The 27,745-nt window shown below is 41.1% G+C and overlaps 4 protein-coding genes across 4 annotated transcripts in view; 3 read left to right on the top strand and 1 right to left on the bottom strand.

Annotated features, from left to right (window-relative positions):
• Positions 1 to 7,564, top strand: part of smtnl (smoothelin, like) — a 42,091-nt gene extending 34,527 nt beyond the window's left edge. Inside the window, exons 9-10 of the mRNA XM_049576923.1 lie at positions 1,457 to 1,608; positions 6,337 to 7,564. Coding sequence (XP_049432880.1) covers positions 1,457 to 1,608; positions 6,337 to 6,463 — 279 coding nt within the window. The 3' untranslated portion in view covers positions 6,464 to 7,564. The remainder of the gene's footprint in view (positions 1 to 1,456; positions 1,609 to 6,336) is intronic.
• The window catches only part of LOC125889186 (TLC domain-containing protein 3A-like), a 198,612-nt gene that overhangs the window by 95,302 nt on the left and 75,565 nt on the right, over positions 1 to 27,745 (top strand). The window lies entirely within an intron of this gene.
• sebox (SEBOX homeobox) lies at positions 10,184 to 16,083 on the top strand. The gene is made up of 3 exons (XM_049575881.1): positions 10,184 to 10,286; positions 11,228 to 11,460; positions 15,243 to 16,083. The coding sequence occupies exons 1-3, from the start codon at positions 10,184 to 10,186 to the stop codon at positions 15,948 to 15,950; spliced, it is 1,044 nt and encodes a 347-aa protein (XP_049431838.1). The 3' UTR covers positions 15,951 to 16,083.
• On the bottom strand, positions 20,683 to 25,698 carry tmem199 (transmembrane protein 199). The gene is made up of 6 exons (XM_049576976.1): positions 25,391 to 25,698; positions 25,235 to 25,308; positions 22,310 to 22,399; positions 22,120 to 22,162; positions 21,864 to 21,976; positions 20,683 to 21,651 (listed from the first exon to the last, which is right to left on the bottom strand). The coding sequence occupies exons 1-6, from the start codon at positions 25,572 to 25,574 to the stop codon at positions 21,556 to 21,558; spliced, it is 600 nt and encodes a 199-aa protein (XP_049432933.1). The 5' UTR covers positions 25,575 to 25,698; the 3' UTR covers positions 20,683 to 21,555.

Here is a 27,745-nt window from a genome sequence, read left to right as displayed (position 1 = left end):
GGCTGCAGTGAGAGTCTCTCTCCATGGGATATTTAAAAATAGCAGCTTTGTGCATTTAGTCCTTCTCAGGCAAGCTCAGGGGTTTAGTGTTGCTGGAGCCCACAGGAAGTGAGGATTAGAATATATGACCTTCACATAATGTGGTCGAAATTAATATAGATTTTTAAACGCTTGAAGATCCACTCATCACTAAAACTGTCTGTCATCCAAGAGAGACAATAAAAACTAAAGTGATGGTCAAAGTTGTCACAGTGAAATTTAAGGTGTGCTGATGGATTCACGTCATCACCTCATGCATTGAGTAACATTACAAGTTAACGTTCCACCTTAAAAGTTGTCGGCAGTCGGCCCAGTGAATGAAGTTATTGTTTCTCAGACTCCAGCTGCTGTGAGAGGCAGCAAAACATCCTTTCATTTTATAGTTACAGTTTACTAATAAAACTCTCCACAGTATGAACAGTGGTTACATGAGCCTCAAAACCAGACACAGCTCAGTCCTGAGCAGAGTGACCGTCCTCTACTGACCAATCAGACTGCAGTGTTCACAGCTCCACCTTTTAGTACCACATCTGTGTGCTAGGTACCCCAGCAGAGGGGGGACCAAACATGGGGACGCTAAGGAACAACTTTTCACAGTGGGAACGGAAGAAATACAAACCGTACCATACCGTACTGCTTGGAGGAAACCAGGCTCTACTGCACAGACAATAAAAATAATACGTGTGTTAAAATCTCCAGCGTGGTCCTTTAATTTTGGATGAAATGTAAAAGTAATCTGTTTAAAATGAGCCTAACTCCGATCTGTCTATTCACATAACTCTAACCTGTCAGCACACACTGCAGCCCTAATGTGCTAATCATCTACCTCTCAACCGTAGAGGTGTATGGAAGTGAGGGTCCCAGTGAATATAGGGGTGTATGTGTGGTTGAGCCAGTTCGAGTCATGGTCGAGAACACCGACACATTGCTGCACTCTGGTACCCTTTTCCTCACAGCAGCCTGTGCCAGCCGCTCCATGTGGCTTCAGTTATAGTCAAGCCAGGCAAAGCCAAGACTCTTATTAACTGGAAGCAAACACACACACACACACACACACACACACGAGAGAGAGAGATGTTCATCAGATGACTTGACATGTTGCTTTTCATTCAAAGCAAACTCCAGACTAATAAAGGGCAGCCTTGAAATTACATGATTTCAAAAGCATGTAACAAACTGAAAGCAGAGAGAGGAAGGAACGTCTGTTTTATCTATCATAATTATGGGCTAGACAGTGAACGGGGAGATGGCTTCATGAAGCTCCAACCAGCTGCCAGTCAGTTTTACAACTCATCTCCTTTTACCCCCTTCAATCCTTCAGCTCTTTCTACTTTCCTCTCTGCACACAAAGGCCTGAGACGACAAAGAAAGCCACTCTCTGCCACATCATCACCAAATCTCCTCTGTTTCTCTGCAGAACATCGACATCCAGAACTTCTCGTCCAGCTGGAGCGATGGGATGGCTTTCTGCGCTCTGGTCCACTCCTTCTTCCCCACTGAGTTTGATTACAACTCTCTGTCGCCCGCCAACCGCAAACACAACTTTGAGCTGGCCTTTGGAACTGCAGAGTGAGTGACATCAGAGTCTGACGAACAGGAAGCTTTTAAGAAGGGTCCTGATATGATGGATATGAAGTACTTCATTAATAACATATTCACTGTAGAGTTGATCGACCTCATTAAGGGCTGAAGAGCTAACATTCATAAGGTTGGTTGGTCTTCATCACATGACATGCGGTGCGCGCTGCTGTGTTCCAAAAGTTGAACTCAGTTTATCTCAGGGTGCAGCCGTTGTGTCCAGGAAAATAGGCGCCTGGGAACGTGTGCGCACTCAACGGCGTCGCTCTGCCATGTATCTACATTGAAAACAATGGATTTGAGGGCACAAAAACATGGCATGTGTACAGCCCCTAAACCCTCCACTACACCACTGATGGGGAGGAATTTTGTCATACAGTGCTGTTTTAGGGGTTTTCCCAAATTAACAAGAATAAAACTCTGCATATCAATAGTTTTTTTTAAGCCTCTGTGCCGGCAATAACTATGGCAGGAAGGATTATGTTAATACATACGTCCATATGTCTGTCTGCCTGTCTCCTGAATACCTCAAGAGCTCAAGAACGCCTTGAGGGATATTTTTCAAATTTGGTGCAAATGTCCACTTGAACTCATGGGTGAATTGCATAGAATTTGGTTCCTGCAGTTTAAAGGTCAAGGTCACTCCGTACAATTATGTGCACAGTTAAAGGGAAATTTCGGTTTATTTCAATCTGTCTCCTATCGTCCTAAATTTGTTTCAAGTGACTAGTGGCATAAAAATAATAGTTAGCATGTTAGCCGTTAGCCTAGATACAGCCGGGGCGCGTAGTAGTGTCAGACCTGTTAAAACGTAAGTGAACGGGCAACCTTCAAGTGCAAAGTTAGTCCACTAAACAAGCTTTTTTTCCCACAAAGACCGCCTCATATCGTTAGGATAAATGTCAGAGAACATATAGAAAACGACATGTAAACGTGTTGTCTTACCTTACCGGTGTGCTGCCATGTTTGTTTACCATCTAGCTCTGCTTTCCAAAGCAGTCTGACACTACTATGCGCCCGGCTGTATCTAGGCTAACGGCTAACACGCTAACTATTATTTTTATGTCACTAGTCACTTGAAACAAATTTAGGACGATAGGAGACAGGTTGAAATAAACCGAAATTTCCCTTTAAGTCGAGCTACGGTTACAGTTCAACTAGGCCATTTAATTGGACTTGTCCCAGTATACAATCGATTTATTGATGACAGAAGTATGTCAGACTCCACCATGATAGGTGGAGATATGCCCCCTTTCAGCTTGTTAGTACTGGACCTTTTTCCAGTTGAAATATTACGTCACAGACCAAACAATGGACAAACAAGTTAGCTATGGTCAGCTAGCAGCTAACTGGTACCGTGGTGGATAACTCTGTACATTTCGTCCGTCCAAAAAGTCACAGCTCTGGATGTAGATTTCTCCATGTTGTTACCGGCTTCTTCTTCTGTTACACATTTAATGCTTTGACTTCAGTCGAAGCCCGGGGTGGAAACTGTGGAGCATGCTCAGAGCGCCTCGGCCAGTTTGGGTCTGATTGACTGTATACATGCAGGAGGAATTCAACTCCCAGTCGCAGTATCTGGGCATGTTAGTGTGAGAAACTGATTTAGTACGATATATTAAACTGTGCCGCTAGCCCAGCACCTGCTAACCTTGGCACACATTTTTCTCTGACAACTTAAGATCCAGACGTTCAGGAGGTTTTTCCAGGAGCTGATTTATCCACAGAGGTCTCTTCCTCTCCAAAACAAACAGACTCAGTGATCTAAAGTGGTAAACACACTGAATAAAGCAGCTTCACATTAAAAGTCAGTGTTTTTTCGACGCCCTCAATGCTAAGGGGCTGCTAACTACAGTGGCTTTTGCAAAAACATGAATGTCCTTATGTAGTGGCAGTGTTTGGTTTGTCTGTTCTGGGCTACGGTAGAAACATGATGATCTCCATAAACAAAGACCCACTCACACAGCTCATACTAAGGTAATGAAAATATGATGATTCTTATTTCCAGGTGATTATACACTAAAGAAAGCATACTTATATCAGCCTAAATCCTACACACTGGACCTTTAAGTTGTTTCTGTCCACGTAAAGGTTACCTATCTCTGCTTCTGTCACTTGTTTCCCAGAGAGTTAATCAGCTGTGATTGTGTTTTGACACCCTGATAATATGTTTTCCAAAATGTTAAGCTGTTCCTTTAAAGCCACAGGAGACATTGAATTTAACTCAATGGTCTTGTTATGCAACAGCAGAAACACTTGTGTGTCAGCAGAGTCAGTTGTGGTCTCTGATTTTTATTGAATCAGCCTTAAAGTATTTATTGGCCTTAACTGCATCAACAATGCAAGTCTTAACTTCACTGTGGCTGAATGTCTCTTAATGTGTTTTCTTTACTTGTTTTTGTTTCACAGACCTCTGCAAAGTTTTTATTTTACACGCCAGAACACACACGCTTTACATCCTGTCTGCTCCACCACGCTCTTTTCTTTTACGTGTTTGGTGGAAGGTGCGCTGACTCCAAGGCTTCACAGAGCTCAGCTTAACAGACGCTGGACATAAAGACATTACACAGGCCTCAAGCATGGCCACGCAAATACTTTATGTCAGGGCTTAAAGACACTCGATTTAAGAATGTGTTATTCGACGGCTGCAGAATTAAGCTGATTTGAGTGACAAACAGAATTCACTTGGTCGCAGAATCAATCCTTCGTGCGTCGTGGCAGCTTTACGTTTGACCTCTTAAAGAGATCACAGAGAGGAGACTTATAGGACAGTAAATATATATGAATTATTACGTGCATCGTGATGTTCTTTAACGTCTCAAAACATGTTTGTTAGAAAGGGAAAGTCTGTTTTCATCAGGGCTGTCTAAGACACAAGGCTGTTTTGGGAACTTTTCTTGATCCTCTACATCAGAAAATAAATATGCAACAATTTCGACTATCCATTAATTGTTTAGTTCAAGCAAAAAAAAAAATTCAAACTGGTTTTAACTTTTTTAAATGTGAGGATATTCTGTTTTCATCTGTTCTGTATCACTGTAAACTGAACATCTTTACATTTTAGACGACTGATTTTAATTTGTCACGTTGGGCTTTAGGAAATCGTCACTGTTCCACTATTTCCGGACCATCTGTAGAGAAATCAGTAGATTAAACCTTAAAATGATTCAGCTGTCACATTGACCCTCTGTAGCTACACCTTGCATTAAAATCCGTCTTATATCCAGATTGGATCTAGATTTAACCTGGTCACATGGACACCTGGTATTAACATGTGTCTCCAGTGTCATCGTCTGTTCCACTAATGTGTCCTCATCGCAACTGGCACTGTTGGTGAAGTCCATTGCTAACGTTAGCATCTTGATCCCCTTTACTAGAGCAAAAAGTAGCTTGATTACTGAGAGTAGGTGTTTCTGTGGTGATCCGGAGAATTCAAGGATGAGGCCGATCACGGAGTTCTTTCTTAAAGCACGTTTAATTACGAGCTTGGATCAGCATGGCTACACGCAGAAGCTATGTGATGACTGTGAACAGAGAGAGACACAGCTTATATAGGATGGCGGCACGTATACTATCACCTAAAATGGTGCTCTGACACATTTAACTTGACCTTGGTCCAACTTGTCCATTCATCAGTAAGCTTAGCACTTCTGACGCCATGACGTCTGTCGTAACAGAACATGACCTCCAGGGGTCTTGACCAAGTATCCACTGGTCAGTGGAGATGTAAAAACACAAACTAACAATTACCACAAGAAATAAAGTGTTGCAGTGATGATGTTTTTTGTAGGCTGACGTGGAAGTTAGCATCGTCCTGGTTCTGTCACCAAAAAGCTGATAGGATTCAGAGTTCCCACAGTCATTGAAAACCTGGAGGTCTCGAACATTCTCAGGTTCAAGCTTTTCTGTTTTTGTCTCTTCACTGTAAACTGAATATCTTTACATATCCTATGACTACTTATTCTAATATGTCACTTTGGGCTTTAGGAAACTGTTATTGTTGCCCCATTTGCAACGTGGTAGTTAGCGTCACCTTGGTCCCCTAGACAAACCCTGGAAAAGTCATGGAATTGTATTGTTTGTAATGAAATTAATTGTTACAGTGATCTTCTTAGATAACCAAATTTATTTTCTGTAAGCTAGCCGTTGACATAATGCAGCTCTAATATGCGTCAACTTCATTGCAACGTGCAATAGTGGCCTTGAAGGACGTGCAATGTCAAGTAAGGCAAATTAACTCAAACAACTTATTTGATGCTTGAAACAAAACTTGCACGGGTGTCATTTTCCATGACTTATACCGGCCAAGCCTTCTACTTCTAAATGTTACGTGCATATGTGACGTACTGTAGTGTGGTGGTGTTTGTTATGGGAAGTGAGACTCTCAGACAGGTGATAGTGATTTGGTAGTCAGGCCTCTGCTCCTCAGAGTTGATCTCATCTAATTAGTGGCAGCAGCTGACTGATTCATCACACCTGGTAGGAATCTGTCTGTGTCTGAATCTGCTCTGTGAAGCACTCATGTCAGTAGCACTGATGATCGTCAAGGACTGAAACGTCTGCTGCTGTTTCTGTGGCTTCCTTGCCCAGTTATATTGGTGTGCAGGTGTCTCCTCTGCCGTCCTTTCGCACCCAAGACAGTTTTTTGTACAGTTGGACTATACTGTTGCAGCATTAAGTCTTCCCCTCTGACTTGTGATTCTCTGTCTGTGCACCCAGAGTGAAGGCAAGCTGCGACCGGCTGATCGAAGTGGAGGACATGATGATCATGGGTCGTAAACCAGACCCCATGTGTGTCTTCACCTACGTCCAGTCCCTCTACAACCACCTGCGCAAGTTTGAGTGAAGCTCAGAATCGGAGGATGTAAATTTTCTGCACAGTTCTCCTTTTATACTCAACATTTTTCAACCTCTTAATTCTCTGTACCCAACTTTGAGCTGAGTGGAGACCCAGAGCTGCTGTGGGAGCACTTTGAAAAGACTACAGCTCCTCCTGGTGGTGGATTAATGAACATTCACCCACACGCTGCAGGATATCACTCCACAGACACATAGTGGAGACTCACGGGGATAATACTGTGTGTGTGTGTGTGTGTGTGTGTGTGTGTGTGTGTGTTTTGAGATGATGAATTTACACACAAATATCAGGGTTGGTCTGTTAACAGTAGTTTATTTCTGGATGTGTGTGTAGTTGAGATATATTAGACGAAGAGTGCTGTGTTGTATAAATCCTTATTATCACCACATGTTTGAGAGTGAGTGCCTGTATTAACCTTTAATGTTGCACCAGAGGAGGACGTGTGTTTCACAGATGTCACTGAATAATTAAACTGTAGGCTGCAGGCCACTGTGGGGCTAAAGATCTGATGAAATACAGTAGAGCTGATTGCTGACTGATTTTACATCCACATATGCTGTGACACTGAGATTATGCTGAGACATGGAAAATGAACTCAATAAATTTTACTGTCTGACACCGATATGTGGACACTGTGTTCCTTACTGGGCATCATAGAGATGAGTTTATGCATCGTTATAACAAAGAAAACATGTCAATACACTAATATTTTAAAGAGGAAATTGAGGAAAAAAGAGGCAAAAATATACATTTCAACATCCTGGAGTCTGACATCGTACTCACACTGTTAGATTACATCTGTATTTAAGTCTATTTTCCATTCACAAGAAAGAACAATTCAGTCAGCAGAGATTAGGATTGTTATTGGTCTCCTGCACACCTCTTATTATTAATTATTTATTAATACAACAGTGCCTCAGATATTATCACAGAATTCAGTATTTGCTCATTATAATGCAGTGATACTCAACTTACGGTCTGTGGGCCAAATATGGTCCCCGGTAGGGTGCTGGGTGGCCCTTCTACCATTTTCTAATTCACTGTGAAAATAAACTGATCCACATAGGGATTTTTTTTGTACTTTTAATATACATTAAACTGCTTTTATAGAGGGAATCGCCTCGTTGTTTACAAATACTTCTGGGTAGAAAACCAGCAAAGTTTAGCTACATACATACATACATATATATATATATATATATATATATATACATATATCACATTTTTCACGTCACTGTCTCACCGTTTAGACTAATCTGATGTTTGTAAAGTCTGTACTATAAACACAATGATTGAACAAACGTTACTATTTCTGTGTGCACGTTTTGTAATTAATAACATGGTTATCGTAGATTAGCTGGGTAACCGTTAGCTGTTAGCTGTTAGTCGTTAGCTGTGTCTGTAATAACTCAGTACCTCAATAAACGGTCAGTGAATTTTTTTTTTTTTTTTCCCAGCGGATATCTTAGTTACAACATGATTGAGCTAGCAAAGCAGTTTTGTGTTGCTATGTGTGGTATTTATTCAGTTTTAGGAAATCACGATGTCTAGAAAGCATCAGTGGCTGCAGCTGACAGGGACAGCTAACACTAGCAGCAGCAAAGCTAACATCAGGACGTCATCTGTTAAAAGCCTCCCGTTGTCGGATACGACATGAAACTACTCCAGTTAGCTCAATCATGTTGTAACTAAGACATCCACTGGAAAAAAAAAAATTCACGGACCGTTTATTGAGGTACTGAGTTATTACAGACACCGCTAACAGCTAACAGCTAACGGTTAACCCAGCTAATCTACAATAACCATGTTAATAATTACAAAACGTGCACACAGTAATGTTTGTTCAGTGACTTTACAAACATCAGATTAGTCTAAACGGTGATATAGTGACGTGAAAAATGTGAGATACATATGTATATATATATATATACATATATATGTGTAGCTAAACTCTGGAAGTTTTTTTCTGGAAGTATTTGTAAACAAGGCGATTCCCTCTATACCACTGCTGTCAGTCACCTACTTGCAAGTGGGTTCCTTCAGTGAACTTTGGAAAAGTGAGCTAGTTTTGTGGCTTGTTAATAACAGCAAAATGCAGCAGGACAACGGATATCACTGAACTTAACAAAGATTTCTACATATTTGGACAATTTACCGCTCATCTGAAGTTTGGTGGAAATGTTATCGCAGGCCCAGTTTTTCTTGTGGTTGTCCTTATAAGTTGCTAATGCTGTGTTGTACGACTCCAGGTATTCAGACACCAACAGCTCCTCCATCTTGTCATCTTTCTCGCTCCATGATGCCCGCCCCTCTATTTGATTGTCCAAAGCTATCGTGTTGACTTTACACATTATCCTGACATTGACTTTTGGTCACCTGACGTCACAACCAAAACATTCTCACTCCGACCTCGTCACATGTCCACGTTTAGTCATGGACTTTCCACGTCCACATATGACGTCCAAGGTACCCTGGGTGTGTTGGTTGTTGACGTTCTGGGATGTCGTGTCAACCTCAGCCTGTTACATGCATTGTCTGTTTTCAAAATGCACTTCTGTTTTCACAGGAAATGTACAGTTTGCATACAGTCTCTTTCAAAATAAAAGCCGTTGGTACAATTGAAGTTTTTTTCCTTTAACAACACACACGTGGTGGCGTTTTGCCAACAAAAGCACTTGGTTGGGTTTAGGCAAAATGAACAGGGTTTGGCTCTACAATCTTACGGGAAGCGAACACCGGATTCCTAGGTGAAAGTTAGTGGTTGCTGGACCCATCCACCCCTCCTGCCTGCTGTGCTCGGACTTCTGCTGCCTTAACTTTCCTTGTTGTTCCATGAGGCAGCCTGGTGCCATTAAATTATAATGGTGACTGGCTGTGTATTATGCCGATGTGAAAGGACGGGTTTTTTTGTTGGTGTCTGACGCTGGAATTCACTGATCAAGCACCAGTTTTCAACGTCACAATTCTGCCAACTTTCAACTCAAAACGACACTGGTGGCCAGCTGGGTTGTTTGTAAAAAAAAAAAAACCCTGAAGGAGGATCCCCCTGGAGGGACACTCGGGACAGAGGTCTGTCCCTAGTGTCCTCAAATCCTAGAAACGCCCCTGGCCAGTCTGTAGACTACAAATAAATAAATAAATAAATAATTTTCTATGTTGGATTATTGACTCTTTGGCCCACGTTTCACACAAACTTGTTGTAGAGAGACAAACACAGTCTTCTTTATAATTGATTCCAGTTTATTCTGATTAGGCTTCGAGGCTCTAACCTCTGTATCATTATTATTGTATTTAGATAAGCTGATAACACTTTTAAAATCCTTTCCAATGCCTTTTTCTAAATCAAATTACACATGTTTTTATATAATATTCTGTTTGCATAAATATATTTCTGGAGAGTATGATTTTATCTCTGACCTTTCATCTGATTATAAAGATACACATCTTTACTGACCGCCTGTTCATCTCAACGTCACGTCCCCACAGCTCCTCACAAACAGACAGAGCAGTTAAACGTCATATAAAGAAACGCAGCAGGAAAACAAGTCCTCTGTTCTCTCAGTTGGGATTAGAGGCAGAGGTGAACAACACCTGGATTTGATGGGTGGTGCTGGGTGCTGGGTGCTGGGTGTCCCATGTGATGTGGGTATAAGAAGTGGTCACTCCTCCACAGCTGTCAGTGGAGGCCGAGCAGTGGATGAATGAGTGATGGCTCTGTTCATGGACTCAGACTTCTCCCTACTCAAACAGAACCAGCACAAAGACATGATGGATTTTAAGGCGTTATTTGGAGAAACGGATCACTGTAAAGGTCAGTGGGAGGTTATTTAATTTACATCATCATCTTTGTTGTTGATACACTTCATGTTTTGCTCCCTGTAATTCATTTTATATGAAAAACTAGATTTAAACAAATCATTGAATTAAAAAGATGAGCCAAAAAACAACATAGAATTAACTGGTTTTTTTTATAGATAACATTGATCAATATGACATTTTAATGGAAAAGAGGCAGTTACAAAAATCACAGCAGAAATTCAGCCTACAGAATTTTTCCCAAGGCCTCAAAGAAATAAAATGAAAAAGTCAAAAACGAATGTATAAGCCAATAAAGATCAAACTAAACAAAAAAAAAAAAAAAAGCTATATAAATACAAAATATAGGCTATTACATGGGGAAAAAATGAATGAAAATATGCCAAATAATTAAAAATTTGCTTATTTACAAATTGTTTATTTATTGTCTCTTTTCTTTAAGTTTTTAGCTGCATTGAATTTATTACAATTGTAATTTTGCTTAATATTTTATTTCATGTCTGTAAAGCAGTTTGTAAACTTGTTTTTGAAAAGTACTATATAAGAGAAGTTTTTAAATTATTATTATTATATAGCTTAAGTATTTGAAAAAAATCTAAAAATAAAAATGTTAATATTTGTATTATTTATTGTATTTTATTATTTATTATTTTTTTTATTATGTATTACTATTAATATTTAGGGTTTTTGTTGTTTTGTTGTTTGTTTTGTTTTTGTTTGTTATTTGTTTTTGATTTTATCAACTTTACAGCTTGTTGTGATGTCGTTTTAATGACCTGTAAAAACAGGCAAAACGTGGTTACCTGTCCACATTAGATTTAAAATTAGAATTTAATTTCCCTCATCGTTATTTATTTATTATATCTATATGTACGTGTATTTATCTTATTTTATTTTAGTTGTTTGACCTTCCCTTTTTTGGTTTTCCATGATAAGATGTCCGCAGTGAGATCACGGTGTCCTCTCCGGAGCCGGACCGATCCTCCTCTTCCTCCTCCGCCGCTGCCGCCGCGGCTCTGATGGAGGGTCAGAGGAAGAGGAAGAGGACCATCTTCAGCCGAGCTCAGCTGTCTGAGCTGGAGCAAGCCTTCGCTGTGACTCCCTACCCGGACATCACCCTGAGGGAGAGGCTGGCTGCGCACACACACCTGCCCGAGAGCAAGATACAGGTGAGTCGTAAAACTGTATTTAAAGGACACTGGTGGAGACTCACTGCTCTGGATCAGCTCCACTTGTACTTGTGCTCGGATGAACCAGTTTAAAGTGGTTTACAGGATCCACCACACCAGGGCCAAGCTGAGGACTTATTTATTTTATTTTTGTATCAGGTGCTGTCCCTCCCCAGCAGACCTCACACACATTTTCTCTTGCCCCAGAGCTGGGCGTCTTTTTTGACATGCTCTCTGAGGTTATTGAGAGTCCCCTAACCCCCTCTCATCTTTTTTGTTTTCTTAATTTTAGATAAGGTATTCTGGACAAGTGGGGTCAGGTTTCCTACTTACAGTCACCTTCTGATTAACACTTTAACTTCGATTCAATAGAACTTCATTTATCCTGAAGTCACCACAATTGAGCGTTCACAACCAGAGCAACCAGTGGGTTCCAGTTTCAGAATAATAGATTATTAGATATCTGTCAGAAATATACAAATATACAAGTTAAAAGTGTTTTCAAGGAGCAGAAGCAAAAACCAGTGCCTAATAGAGTAACAACAGAAGTAAGATCGGTAAGAGTTACTGAGAATGAACAAAAATGGTGGCAAAATCAGACTGCACCTGATAATCTTCATCATCATCAGTGTCAGAGCTCTGATTTTTTTTAGATGTAGGTAACCAAATTATTAAGAGAAAGAAAAAAAATCTATACCTCTCCATCAGATGTGTGTTCCTGGTGTTTTAAAGGTATAATGTTAAATATAATCACTATTTCTCGCTTATATTGTGAATAGATTAATTGACAGCTGAACCCAGCTCCTCTCAGAAGCTTTTGTCTTGTAGTGCTTTGTTTGGGTTTACTGTTTTAATTCACTCTCACCGCTCTCATATCACTGTTTGGCTGCAGCGCAAATCTAATGTCCATTATTAATTATTTCTCCATCCCCCAAGTGACATTATTACCTGATAAGAATTATATTTGTGGCTATTTTATATTTTTTATTATATGTACAGTACAGGCCAAAAGTTTGGACACACCTTCTCATTCAATGCGTTTTCTTTATTTTCATGACTATTTACATTGTAGATTCTCACTGAAGGCATCAAAACTATGAATGAACACATGTGGAGTTATGTACTTAACAAAAAAGGTGAAATAACTGAAAACATGTTTTATATTCTAGTTTCTTCAAAATAGCCACCCTTTGCTCTGATTACTGCTTTGCACACTCTTGGCATTCTCTCCATGAGCTTCAAGAGGTAGTCACCTGAAATGGTTTTCCAACAGTCTTGAAGGAGTTCCCAGAGGTGTTTAGCACTTGTTGGCCCCTTTGCCTTCACTCTGCGGTCCAGCTCACCCCAAACCATCTCGATTGGGTTCAGGTCCGGTGACTGTGGAGGCCAGGTCATCTGCCGCAGCACTCCATCACTCTCCTTCTTGGTCAAATAGCCCTTACACAGCCTGGAGGTGTGTTTGGGGTCATTGTCCTGTTGAAAAATAAATGATCGTCCAACTAAACGCAAACCGGATGGGATGGCATGTCGCTGCAGGATGCTGTGGTAGCCATGCTGGTTCAGTGTGCCTTCAATTTTGAATAAATCCCTAACGGTGTCACCAGCAAAACACCCCCACACCATCACACCTCCTCCTCCATGCTTCACAGTGGGAACCAGGCATGTGGAATCCATCCGTTCACCTTTTCTGCGTCTCACAGAGACACGGCGGTTGGAACCAAAGATCTCAAATTTGGACTCATCAGACCAAAGCACAGATTTCCACTGGTCTAATGTCCATTCCTTGTGTTTCTTGGCCCAAACAAATCTCTTCTGCTTGTTGCCTCTCCTTAGCAGTGGTTTCCTAGCAGCTATTTGACCATGAAGGCCTGATTCGCGCAGTCTCCTCTTAACAGTTGTTCTAGAGATGGGTCTGCTGCTAGAACTCTGTGTGGCATTCATCTGGTCTCTGATCTGAGCTGCTGTTAACTTGCCATTTCTGAGGCTGGTGACTCGGATGAACTTATCCTCAGAAGCAGAGGTGACTCTTGGTCTTCCTTTCCTGGGTCGGTCCTCATGTGTGCCAGTTTCGTTGTAGCGCTTGATGGTTTTGCGACTCCACTTGGGGACACATTTAAAGTTTTGCAATTTTCCGGACTGACCTTCATTTCTTAAAGTAATGATGGCCACTCGTTTTTCTTTAGTTAGCTGATTGGTTCTTGCCATAATATGAATTTTAACAGTTGTCCAATAGGGCTGTCGGCTGTGTATTAACCTGACTTGTGCACAACACAACTGATGGTCCCAACCCCATTGATAAAGCAAGAAATTCCACTAATTAACCCTGATAAGGCACACCTGTGAAGTGGAAACCATTTCAGGTGACTACCTCTTGAAGCTCATGGAGAGAATGCCAAGAGTGTGCAAAGCAGTAATCAGAGCAAAGGGTGGCTATTTTGAAGAAACTAGAATATAAAACATGTTTTCAGTTATTTCACCTTTTTTTGTTAAGTACATAACTCCACATGTGTTCATTCATAGTTTTGATGCCTTCAGTGAGAATCTACAATGTAAATAGTCATGAAAATAAAGAAAACGCATTGAATGAGAAGGTGTGTCCAAACTTTTGGCCTGTACTGTATATATATATATATATATATAGTATTATTTATAGAATATTTTCATATTGTTCATATTTATTTTATACTATATTTTTATTTTATATGTTTTAAATAAAGAAAATATATATATATATATATATATATATATATATTTTAAAGCCGCTACAAGGAACTTTTAACTGGATATGCAAAAGTCTCTCGTTTCTGCTGATGTCTGTGCGTGACCTACAACAGCAAATGAGACCATCGGTGTGAAGATAAGCTATTTCCATATAGTGTATATCCATACCTTTAGGAAACTGTCTCCGGGTCCGCCCCAGGTTGCTTCCAGGACGAAACGATTTACAGCACTCAGACGGCACACGTCATCTTACCTAGCTGCTTACATTTATAGTGACTCTTATGAATAGTCGCTATTCCTCCTCCTCGACCCGGGAAGTTAGGAAATCCTTCAGGATAAACGTTTTGTTCAGTAGCGATCTAGCATTTACCAGCCCAATCCTGGCAGGAGCCGGCGGGTCCACGGTGTTAGCTGTCCGGGGAGCCACACACAGAGGCCGCAGGTTGCGCAGATTCACCCCGCGCCAGCAGGGACGAGGAGAGCAGGGGCCGCGGGGCTGGAACACCTCATCTGGGCAGACGACAGGTACCAGCCAGGCGTCGACAGGGTCCAGCGAGTGCCGAGAAATAAAGAGGCGAGTCACCGCTCCATACTCAGTCCAAGAAGCCGTGGAAGTGCTCTCCAAACAGGCCTTCAGCCTTACCAGCCGCTGCGTTTACCCCGGCGGCGGTGGCACTTACGCCAGAGAGGTGGAGCTGGGGCGCGGCAGAGGTGAGCTGGGATCCCCGATAGGAGCGGGGGCAAAGTTTTCCCGTCTTGCTGTTTCATTCATCTCCAAAACAAACACATGCGCGAGCCAGGTAAGCGTCTTTACAACAGTATGCGCTAGAGCTCATGGGAAATGTAGGCTTCATTCTGGCAAAACACTACCGCTTTTGTCCACAGGGTCGCCAAAATCAACTCAAAATGAAAGTTCCTTGTAGGGGCTTTAAATAATTTTTTATGTATATTTTTTCTCCACAAAGATGATTTGACCCAATCAGGGGTGATCCTGCACAGAGGTGTGTGTGTCTCACAGAATAATGTAATTATTTTGACATAAGTCATGTCGTTCTCCACAGGTGTGGTTCCAAAACAGAAGAGCCAGAAGTATCAAGACTGGGAGACTCCCCAAGTCCAGCAAGTCGGTCCTGGGAGGTAGAGGAGTCGTTGATCCTCCTCCTGGTCCTGTGACCTCTGCTTTCCTCACCTCGACCACCCTGGCAGACATGTTCAGGCCCGAGCAGAGCCACTCCTGTGAGGACGTCCCACAGATGTATTCTGACTGGATCCAGATCTACAGCAACCCCGTGTCATCGCCGCCAGCTTCCTCATCTCTCCACCAGCAGCCCACACTGGGCTCCTCAAAGCCTCCAGAGTCTCATCACTGGGAGGAGGAGCACCACCAGCGGCAGCACCTGGGACCAGCACGGCCTGGGTTCCTCCCTGGTTCTTTTACTCAGCCTGTCAGCAGGCAGCCTCAGCACTCGGCCTCCACCCGCTCCTACCAGGCCTTCAGGAACTTCAAACCCCAGACGATGGCTCCATCTGGGGCTCATCAGGCTGTGTATGGAGGCGGTGCTGCAGGTGGAGGTCACACCTCTGTAGATCAGGTGGTTCCTTCCCACCCACAGCCGGTGTACTGGGAGGTAACTCAGGGCCAAGGACACCACCACCACCACCACCCACACCACCATCACCACCTACAGATGGGACCACAGACCTCCATGGGATACATTTCAGACCTGATCTACAACGCTGCCATTGTCACCAACTTCCTGGAGTTCTGATCAGTCTGGTCGTGGAGCATGAACTGGGAATATTTAGTATACTGTGCTATAACTGTTTCTGTCATTTCTAATTCCTGTTACACCTCACGTGTTAAAATCTGACCCTTGTGTTAGCAGAGCTGAGAGTTTCTCCAACACCTATAGAATTGTTTTCAAGTTGTTGTTAGTCTGTCTTTGTCGTGCTTTTTTTGTATGTTCCAGTTATGTTTTGAACATGTTATTGATCTGATTTATTTAGTCCCAGTTCAGTTCACAAATTTGACATATTTTTGGCTCAGTTTTCAGTGTGATGACTCTGAGGAAATGACCACTGCACATGGTGTTTGATGAGAATTGGCTACTGATTCAAAACTTTTTTATTTCAAAATGCAACAGTGATTGAAATTCAGTGATGAACTCACCCAGACAGCCAAACTTACCTGGCCCAGCACTGGCCCAAGCTCGGCATGCCAGAAGAAGTAATTTGGGCCACATCCAGTTTTTTGACACAGCAGACTTTCGGGACGAAAGATGCTCCAGATTGGGGCTAAATAAACTGGCCTGATTCTGGTTTCTGACACCGCTTTCACTAGGCTATTATCCAAAAATGACTCGGCCCAGTATTGGCCCACACTTGGCTAGCTGAACGGAATAAGCAGGGCCACATCAGGTTGGTCAACTTGGCTGAGACTTGAGATAAATGATGCCCCAGATTCAGGCCAAATAAACCGGCCCTATTCTTGTTGCCATCACTGGGCCATTATCAAAGAATGACCTGGCCCTAACTTGGCTAGCTGGAGGAAATAAGTTGGGCCATGTCTTACTGCTCGACTGAGACTCTGGATAAATTATGCCAAAATGGGGCCAAATAAACTGTCCCAGTACCTGTTGCCGACACTGCCATCACTAGACTGTTCATCAAAAAATGACCTGGCCCAGCATCGACTCAAACTTGCCATAAAGGAAGAAATATATTGGGCTGTGCTTATTGCCCAAATTGGCTGAGACTCAGGATGAATGACAGCCCAGATATGGGCCAAATAAACCAGCCTTATTCTGGCCGCCAACACTGCCATCACTGGGCCATTATCAAAAAGTTACCTGGTCCAGCATTGGCCCAAAGTTGGCTAGCCAGAAGGAATAAGTTGGGCCACGTCCAGTTGCCCGAATTTGCTGAGACTTGGGATGAATGACGAATGAATGTCTGGCTGCCACCGCTGCCATCACTGGACCGTTATCAAAAATTGATCTGGCCCAGTGTCGGCCCAAAAAGAAATTGGGCCATGCTTAGTTGCCCGGCTGAGACTTGGAATAAATCACGCCCAAATGGAGCCAAATAAACTGGCCTGATTCTGGCTACCGACACTGCCATCACTGGACACTGGCCATACATGACCCAGTTGGGGCCGAATAAAATGGTCAGATTCTGGCTGCCAACACTTGACTGTTATCAAAAAATGACCTGGCCCAGCAACAGCCCAAACTCGGCAAACTGAAGGAAATAAATTGAGCCATACTTAGTTGCTGGAATTGGCTGAGACTCGTGATGAATAATGCCCCAGATTTGGACAAAATAAAGTTGTCCAATTCTGGCTGCTGAAACTGCTATCAGTGGACCACTACCAAAAAATGATCTGGCCCAGCATCAGTCCAAACTCGGCACACCAGAAGAAATAAACTGGGCCATGCTTAGTTGCCCAAAATGGCTGAGACTCAAGATGAATGATGCCAGAATGGGGCCAGCCATTCTGGCTGCAGACACTGTGATGCGTTTCCTAATTTGATTTGTGCGGACATGAGATTTTGAGGCAAAATTAAACGTATAAGTCATAAGAGAATTTATTGTTCAGTTTTGTAAATTGAAACTTTCATTGTGAAAACTGGGCCAAAGCAACTGAAAAAATACGTCATGATTGGTGCATATATGAGCTCAGGACTTGTTCCAATATGTTTCTTGTCTCATTGTGATGTTTTCTTAATAAATAAAGGACTGATGAAGGATTCATGGAGCCGCTCAGTCACCCACCAACTCATCACACAGTGGAATCACTCATGTACTCGACATGGACTCTTCTCACAGATGCCGGCTCCCTTTTTTCCTGCTCTAAGCTGAACCGTGGCATGTTTAGTGCTGCGACCCCGCGAGTATTATCTTTCAAAACATCCTGATTAAAATGATTCCTTGTGGTAAGATACCATGACAGGAATAATTATTTCCTAAGTCAAAATATATTTTTCATATCTCTCTGTACTGTAAGTATCAGCAGGGTTAGATAGATGGACGGAGGGAAGGGGAAAAATAAGAACTAAATTAAAGCCAGAGCTCAGGGTCTATCAGCTTACAGGCTGCGTAATTCTGCCTGGATTTAAGTTTTGAAATATTACATGAGAGGTATAATACAGAGTCAAATATGACAGACAGTAGCCCACACTGTGAGAGAGATCTCTGCATATCATAATCATCTTTAATACCAAATATAATCTTTCAGTAAACCTTTAATCCGGGTGTCAAATCTCAGATCTTAGGAAGATACTTTTTTTTGTATTCCAGATGTAGTTACATCTTTTAATCTTTCCACTGATACGACAGGACTCGATAAGAGGAGGATGGGGTGGTTTACAAAAAAAAATCATATCTGGAGAGGAGATCAGAGAAAACAGATCCACTGTGTCGTATTAGAGTCGCTTTAAAATACGATACATGGTGTTACTGTTCTGAGAATAGTAAGTCTTCTGTCATGGGCTCTGTACCACTGGGGTACAGTAATCGTTTGTTTTTTGTGTCTATAATTCACTTTAAATCAGACACAGTAAGCACAGATCAGAGGACAATTATCGGCACATCTGTCAGGTGGAGACGGATGATAAAATAACTCAACAACAGCTCAGTAAACAGAATTACGCCCTGATGCCACAGCTGCTGGGTTATCTAGAAGACTCAAAACAAGTGAAACTACAGGGCGAAATACAACAAACAACAAACAACTTAGCAGCTTTTTCCAGGACTTTCAACCTCATCTTTCGGTCTTCATCAGTGGATAGAATTTGCTCTTTTGACAAACTACTTTTCCCAAGGTCAAGAATGAACGTCCACATTTTGTTTTAGTAAGGTATAAAGTAGGTGGATATTACTAATATACTATTCAACATGTATTCTAGAGTGGTGGAGTACAGATGTAAAACATTAACACTGTGTCAAATGGCTGCTTTAAAGAGACAGTTCACCCCAAAACCAAAAACACATACCTTTCCTCTCACCTGTAGTGCTGTTTATCAGTCTAGATTGTTCTGGTGTGAGGTGAGAAGTGTTAACGACATCAGCCATAGAGATGTCTGCCTTCTCTCCAATATAATGGAACCAGATGGTACTCAGCTTGTGGTGCTCAAAGTGCCAAGTGAAAACTAGAAATATTCTCTTGCGACTGTACGCCTCCACAAACCTGTCAAGCTGCAGTTACAGTCTCCATCCATGTCAGTGAAAACATGGATGCTTCACACACAGAAGATCTATACAATCAGCACAGTTTCAAGATTAGAGTCACCAATTCAGTGTTTGACCAAATGTCTCCCCTTCTGTTCCTGAGATATGATGTTGGGTAATGCATGCATGTATCATGCAGAACATGATGATGTCAGAGTGAAGCTGACCTTTGACCTTTTGGATATAAAATATCATCACTTCATCATTTTATCCTGTTCAACATTTGTGTGAAATTTTGTTGTACTAAGCTGAATTATGGTCAAAACCATGTTGGTGAGGTCATTTGACCTTTGAACTTTGACCACCAAATTCTAATCAGTTCATTCGTGAGTCCAAGTGGATGCTTGTGCCAACTTTGGAAAAATTCCCTCAAGGTGTTCTTGAGATATTGCATTCACAAGAATGAGACAGACCGTGTCACAGTGACCTTGATCTTTGAGCTGCGACCACCAAAATCTCATCAGTTCATCGTTGAGTTCATGTGGTCATTTGTGCAGAATGTAAAGAAATTCTGTCAAGGCGCTCTTGAGATATCTTGTTCATGAGACTGGGACAGACGGACAACCTGAAAGCATAAATCCTCTGGCGACAGATATTGCCGGTGCGGAGGCATAAAAGCTCAACATCAGTGTCTCTTTCCAGAAATCATGACCTGGTTACTCAAGATAATCCACAGACCTTGTTGTGAGCAGTTCCATGTGGGAACTACACCCACCAACCGTATCACTGTGCTGATGGAAGTGTGCATCTACTCATGGAAGAGAGGCTCCTGCTCGTGGCAGGTTGACTTGTAAACAATAATGGCGTCCTCCTCGGCTGAGCTGTACCGTTAGCTAGCTCAGTGGTGCTACGTGAGCTAGCAGCAGATGCACTCTTCTGTCTGTCAAAGGAGAAAGAAGATAGTTCCAACATTAAACTGCTCACAACAAGGTCTGTGGATTATCTTGAGTGACCTGGTCATGATTTCTGGAAAGAGACATTGATTTTTTAAATTAGGTTAGTACTTAATACAAGTATGTAAATAAGATCACATTTTAACAACGATCATATAAAGTTCCAGAGTCACAGTGCTCTCACATTAGTATCCAGATCTCAGTGCAGACAAGGACAAGTGCTTGATGGGGAACACAAACTGAAGAAATATCAACTTTATGAATCAGCTTTAGTTTTGATTTTACTGAAAACAAAAATATGATTACAACTTAAAACAGAATGAAAGGAAAGAATATCTTGTAGTCTTGGGAAAAATCTAAAATAAAAAACAGCTGTAAATAAATAACAAATAAGATTCATAATTTAATTAAAGACACACTGTGCAAGATTTTACAAAAAACAATGTGTGGACTCAAACAGCAGTAATCCCTCTCAATCATCACTCATGACCCACTAATGAGATTGGGGCTTCAGGGTTTCATTTATAAACATTGTGTACGCACAAAATGAGGTCTGAAAGAGGCGTACGCAACTTCACACGCAAAAAGCTGTGATCTGTAAAAACAGACTTCATGGGAGAAACTTTGACCCATACTTAAGAATGTTTTGGAGACAGGAAATTAGTGATGCAGATGGTGAGGTGGAAGCCTGATTGTAGAAATTGCTGAGTATTTTTTGGCGCCAACATTTTTGGCTTTTGTCTGTACGTACGTTTTTAGTATGGATCCTACACACTGTTTTATAAATGAGACCTCAGGGGCCAGACTGTACGCAGCAGACATCCAAGAAACACAGCACAGACACGCCAAACGAGAGTGAATCTGGGAATGGTTTTTACTTTCACTTTCCCTGGTGAGTGTGTTTTCAAACAGTAACCGACAATCCTGCACAGTATATCTTTAAACAAAGTCGGGGTAGGTGGAATGTCACATAAGCAGTAACATTTAACAAAGTCAAAGAACAGATATTCAGTCACTTTGACCCCTTTTGCTTTCTTTAAATGTTCCAATCTTCTTCAGTGCCACTAGTATCACTTTACAGTAGATTTAGCCACACATGAAAATTCAATTTCCGTCAAAGAAAAAGTCCACAAAGTTTTCACGGTAAACTGAGACGTCTGTTCTGAATCAGCTGAGCTGGCGGGGTTGCCAAAGCTCTGATTGAGGGCTGATACAGTTCCCTGGTTTTGTGCTTCCCTCATTGTTTTTGCTGCTATGGTTCCCCGAGTTCCCCCTCCATGGTCCGCACCAGCACGTACAGCTCAGCAAGCCCGACGACAGACGCAGCGATCACAGCTGACAATACTCTCTGGAAAACACGTGACAGAATCAACAGAGCCAAAGTTAGGGAACCTCAAGGTAGATGCAACTTAAAGGTCCAGTGACACCATGTCCACGAGAACTCAGTATGATCATCAATAAAATAAAAACAGGAGTAGTTGCACTTAATCGCGTGTAGCTAAGTGTGTCTACGTGCCAAGTACGCGTACAGTATACATGTAAAACTAAATGTCCTCTTACCGCCGCGGTGTCTGTGAACAGATACTGACTCCCCATATACGAACAGGCAAAAGCAGCGACCACTGTGACCAGGAAGTTGAAGACGGTCGCCACCACCGCTTTGACTGATCTCACTGAAGAAAGAGAGGGGGAAACAAGTTCAGAAGAAGTTCATTTACAATATGATGTAAATATAATTCAGCCTCTGACTGCAGGAATTATGACTATAATAAAACAAGCATTGACACTGTAATAAAATATGAAGCACCACACTGACCTTGCCGTCCAAAATCTGCTAATGTCCCAGTGCGGTTGATCTCCTGAAGACAGAGACAGATGTGTGCAAATCTTTATTGTACCCAGTAAAACTGTCTCACTATAAAAACAATCAGCGTCACGTCTTGACCTGGACGCATCAAAGATAAGATGAATATGTTAATTTTATGTTAGCATATACCAGAACGTACCTGAGTGTTGACGTTACGTGTGATCCTGTTGTATTCCTCATTTGCCAGTTTGGCTTTGATCCTCTCCAGACGTGCGACTAACTCTGGGTTCTGAGAGAGAAGTCACAGTTTGACTTTAGCTGTTTGCAGCAGAGGTTTCTTCATCACGTAGTGACGATGACGGTTTTATATCAAGCTCTCTCATTGCATTCAAATTATAAAGGGATGTAGAGGAATGAGTTGCACAAACCGGGCTCAATCATCAAAAGTCCCCTGGTAGTTTTAATCATCTCAAAGCTTAAAGGGATAGTTTAGGATTTCTACCAAGCTTTGGGGAGAAGTAGGGGAAAATAGACACTATATGTAAAAGCAAAATGGGAAGCTGAGTTAAAGATTCAAATAACAGAAGAGGCTTTTTCATGACACCCAAAATAAAGAGCAAGAAGCTCACTATACATGGGAGCATGGAGGTCGATCACCTGCATATATTTTTGGAACTGAACAAAGATCAGGTCATACTGGGAAAATATTAATGTGGCTGTTACAAATGTTTTGGAATATGAAATTAAAGGTGTTGTGATGAGAAAAGATATTTACGTCACATCATGTACGAAAGCTGTCACCAGGCTCAAAATAAACCTCCCAAAACAGAAACACTGGCTGGAAACTTTTAGTGATGGAAAAGTTGACTCACATTTTGAGAGTTAAAGAGAATAGATTTAAAAAGAACTGGGAACATTTATATAAGACATGACACCAACTGAAAGAATGCCTGACTTATCCATACACAGCATATCACACACAGTAGACATCTGACATGTGAGTCTGACACGGAAGCTAAGAGATGCACTGCTGTGGAGGGGTCAGCCACAAATGTGTTTTAGCCACCTAAAGAAAAGTCCCACCTAAGAAAATCAATATCAGTTTAAGTGTACGCTACACTGAGAGTATTTTCACTGCTTTACTTTAATGACAGACTGTAATTTCCTATGAGAAAATGGAGACGTTCTCTCTCTCTCTTCAAAGCCAGACTCCATTGAGAAAAACAGTGATTTAACACCACTGAACACAGGAGCTGCTGGTCTACTGCTGCCTCCATCAGTTAGTGTGTTTGTGTTATTGTGTGACTTCTGCATTTAAAAGGTTTAACTCAGATTCACCAAAGTCACACAAACTAACTAAATGATCAAAGCAGCAGTAGACCAGCAGCTCCTGTTTTTGACAAGCTAAAATTACTGTTTTTCTCAATGGAGTCTGGTGTCTTTGACGAGAGCATAGATGGGAACTGAAGCCGTTAATGGCTTCCCTGTTAGAAAAGGCTGTCTGACAGAAAGATAAAGGGGTGGAAATAGTCTCAATATAGTGTACATTTAAACTGTTATTGATTGTTTGTTTTTTGTAACTTTCTTTTTATTGGTGATTTCAGGTTTTTCCAACAACAATAAAGAAATAAAAATAAAAATTTAAAAAAAAAAAGAACAAACAGGTTGACTTAAGGTATACATTAGTACAAGACAGGATTTTATATTCACACAGTCAGTGAGTTACATTCCACAGAATATGAAGTCCACCTTTCCCAGTATTTTGTATACTGCTCAGACTGTAATCTTAAGGTGAAGGTTAGTTTTTCCATACGATGTATATCATCAACAATTGTGGGCCAGTCATCCCTTGATGGCAGCTTTGTTTGCAGCCATTTCCGTGTAATGGCCTTCCTGCTCGCAGCCAAGAGTACTTTATAAAGATAGTTATCCTGGGCCATAAGTCCATCTGGGATTTTACATTGCAATAAAGGAAAACTCTAGTTCTAGTCCGAAAATTGTCTGTATTTCTTCAGCAATCTCTTGCCAATATGGCTGAATAAGGGGGCAGGCCCAGAATACATGATAGTGGTCTGCCACTGACTTTCCACACTGCCCCCAGCATATATCCTGAGCCCGGAAACCCTGCTGTATAAATTTCAGTTTTGGAGTGATAAAAAATCTTATTATGTTTTTCCAGCAGAATTCTTGCCAGGCTCTGGAATTGGTGGTCCTGGCCTGACCTTCCCAAATATCCCTCCAGTCATCCTCAGATATCTCCAGGCCAGACTCCCTCTCCCATTTCTGCTTAACCTGGAAAGTGGAATAGCTTTTGGAGTCAAATTGGATTCAATATTGTCTAATTGTTTGATTTCTTTATTGAAATAGTCTCTGACCTGGAAATATCTGAACATATCTTCTCTTCCCAGTCTGTATTTATTTGAGATGTAGGTAAAAGACTCTGAGCCATTCTCACCTGCTATAGTGCAGTACGCTGTTATACCGTTATGCGCCTAAATCGCTTATCTAAACCCGATGATATAAACTCTAAATCATATGCCACCCACTTCAGTATTCTTGCATGTTTCTCAAGGTGGAGCCTTTTACAGGTTTTAAACCACACCTTAAGGGCGACTCTGGTCCATTGGTTTAACTTGTCCAAGTAAGGGTAATGATGTTGACAATTACCTAATATTGACTGTGCTGGTGATTCAAATTGTATTAATTCCAGATCTTTCCATTTGGCTGAATAGTTTGGATTACACCAGCATACCAGTGGTCTCAGCTGGGCGGCAATGAAATAATCCTCCACACATGGGAGAGAAAGTCCGCCCTTATCTTATCTTTGTGTTATTGATTGTTTGGATGGGAAAAATTTGCGGTCCCCTCCGCAGCAGTAAATTTCTTAACTTCTGTGTCTGACTCCAGCCTGCTTCTCCTAACTTGGTGTACCTCTCACAACCCCACTGCCAAAAACACTGGACTATCCCTTTAAACAAATGCAATTTGGAGCTGTTATCTTGTCTCTCTGCCTTGTTCCTGCATCCTGTGAGTGCAGCTTCACACTCGTGGATGTGTTCTTGGTTAAACAGACAAATATAACACTTCTATATTCAGATTAAATCATGTCCATGGTTTCACTCACTCTGGGAGGCTTCACCACCTCAGGCAGGTGCAGAGAGCTGTCCTCCAACAACTCGTGCAGGTAGAAAGGATGTCCTGGAGGAAAACAGGTGGTTAAATAATACGATATAATGTAGCTTATTTCTACACTACATATATTATAAATAAAAGCATTTACCTTTGTCCTGGAGGAATGTCTTCAGTCTTCTGGCTGTGCTGAAGGACAGAGTTGTTGGCTCTGCTTTATTCAGAGTCTCCTCCAGTTCCTCTCTCAGTCTGTGAGGCAGAGACGAGTCCGTGTTTTCCAACAACTGCGTCACTTTATTTCTGAATTTATCACCGACGACAAATGAAGACGCCATTTTGAATCACACTGACTCTGACTGGACGGTCTGATATTACACAGCTCTCTAGATAATACACCGTTTGTCAAGCTAACAGCAGCTAAAGGTAAAAACATACAGCCAAGAGAGCGGCCATGTTGATTGCCTTGTGACACGATGACGTCACTACTCACGTGACCAACTGCGAGACATTTATTATTATTGCGCTTTTTTTAAATTATTATTTTTTATTAATATTCGTCGTGAGCTGTTAATGTTTAATTATACGTTGACATTAATTATTTATTTAAGTCGTATTAAACTCAAATGTTGCTCGCGACTGTACACGTGAGTTCCTGTGGTGCCTTCGTGATCTCGAATTAAAATTCCAAAAACCAAAACTGTATACTGTATACAGTCTGTGGATTGCACACATATGCAGTAAGGTGTTTATGTTGAGAAATAAAACTACAATTTAAACATAAGTACTTTTTGGAGCCATCTGTTTTTCTTAAAGTCCGCGTGGCATCTCTACCGTTAATAAGATAAGATAAGATAAGACTTTATTAATCCCACACCAGGGAATTTTCACAGCAGCTCAATATTCAGAAGCAAAAGAAAAACAAGCAAAGATTCAGTGCTAAAAAGGATAGAAATATTACAAAAATACAAATTAGATTAGATCTATACACACTAGGCCTATATACACCTCTACTTATACTGATTCTGTATGTCCATGATTTATACAGTAGCTGCACAGATTAAATGAAATACACACATGGCGTGCAGTATATTGACTCTAGGGTTATAGAAATATAGCCTACAAATATTATTGCACAGTAGTGATGAAATACTGAACAGTAGAAAATTTTACAGGCATGGATCCCATTATAAATATAAAAAACATGGATATGTGCGTATTAATGTGAATATGTATGGATATGAATAAATAGAATATGTTTATAACCTGAGGTAGAAATAGTATAAATTAGCTGTTGTGTTGTAAGTGGTTGATGATGGAGACAGAGACAACAAACAGTGTGACATGATGTCATGCTGTCTTATTAAAAGTCTGGCTGCTGTTGGACTGAAGGACCTGTGGGAGTGTTCTTTCTTGCACTGTGGGTGTCACAGTCTGTTACTGAAGGAGCTGGTGAAGGCCCCACAGTCACATACAGGAGGTGAGAGGTGTTGTTCATGATTGCAGTGGTGTATGGTAGATACAGTAGGCCCCAGTGCACACTATTATGATGGGCCCTCTCTGATTTCAAACACAGACTTTACACTTGACAATTTCAACATCATTGCATATCTGTTTGTGACAAAAAATACCAAAGAAAATAAGAAATTATTCATTTAATTTTATAATTGTAATTTATAGTTTATGTAGACTAAGCATATAATTTGTTTGAGATGCTACTGACTTTTTTTACAAAAGAAAAATTAAAAATGAACATGACAGAGTCGGGTTAGCCTTCTTCGAGGGCATATATAGCAAATGGCACTGGTCTTAATTTAATGAAAGATGAACAGTTGTGTTGTCTCCTTTGTAGAGTTTAAGGTGTACGGTGATATAAGAAAATTAATGGTTATCATACCATGTAAGCTTGCCTACAATATTGAAAAAAGAAAATGCAACTGGATGGAGAATCTCAACCCCCAAACTTTTTACTTTTTAATATTGCATTAAAAGAAAGGTTTCAGGTAGGGTTGCAGCCTCAACTTTATTTTATGTTTTACACATACTTCCATTAAGAAATGGTTTCAAGTTTCAACTGAAGTAATAAAACATTTGCTCAACTGAAAATAACCCCTCTCTTTCATTCCTTTAAGAGTCATTTTGTCTTTTAATAATACTTCTGTAGTACTGTCATACACCACGATATTTTCTGAGACGGTTACTGTACTGTGAAAATCTCACACCATTACAACCCTACTAATTTGTATGTGATTTTATTTTTGAATGACTCATTTGATGCAAGGAGCAGCTGGCCCCTTCTTAAAACATACTTTTATCAGAGAGCCTTTCCTGATTTAATTTGAGTTTTGAGTTCATTTAAACTGTCTTTTATTTCTTCAGTGTTTATGCACTAAAGTGTTTTTATCAGGTCTTGTCTGTTTTAATTTTCAACATGTGAAGCACTTTGTAACTGTTTTGAAAAGCGCTTCATAAATTATCATTATAACTATCATAAATAATCCTTATTATT

The sequence above is a fragment of the Epinephelus fuscoguttatus genome, linkage group LG5 (assembly GCF_011397635.1).
Source record: "Epinephelus fuscoguttatus linkage group LG5, E.fuscoguttatus.final_Chr_v1".
Lineage (NCBI taxonomy): Eukaryota > Metazoa > Chordata > Actinopteri > Perciformes > Serranidae > Epinephelus > Epinephelus fuscoguttatus.
This window is presented reverse-complemented; position numbering and strand designations above follow the sequence as displayed.

What these genes read in the sequence shown, in the direction of transcription:
- sebox (XM_049575881.1), top strand. Translation starts at nt 10,184, where the DNA reads ATGGCTCTGTTCATGGACTCAGACTTCTCCCTACTCAAACAGAACCAG. An exon ending in AGAAACGGATCACTGTAAAG is followed by an intron (nt 10,287 to 11,227) that starts GTCAGTGGGAGG and finishes TTCCATGATAAG; the next exon opens with ATGTCCGCAGTGAGATCACG. An exon ending in TGCCCGAGAGCAAGATACAG is followed by an intron (nt 11,461 to 15,242) that starts GTGAGTCGTAAA and finishes CGTTCTCCACAG; the next exon opens with GTGTGGTTCCAAAACAGAAG.
- tmem199 (XM_049576976.1), bottom strand. Translation starts at nt 25,574, where the DNA reads ATGGCGTCTTCATTTGTCGTCGGTGATAAATTCAGAAATAAAGTGACG. An exon ending in GACATTCCTCCAGGACAAAG is followed by an intron (nt 25,309 to 25,390) that starts GTAAATGCTTTT and finishes GTTTTCCTCCAG; the next exon opens with GACATCCTTTCTACCTGCAC. An exon ending in AGCAGATTTTGGACGGCAAG is followed by an intron (nt 21,977 to 22,119) that starts GTCAGTGTGGTG and finishes CTCTTTCTTCAG; the next exon opens with TGAGATCAGTCAAAGCGGTG.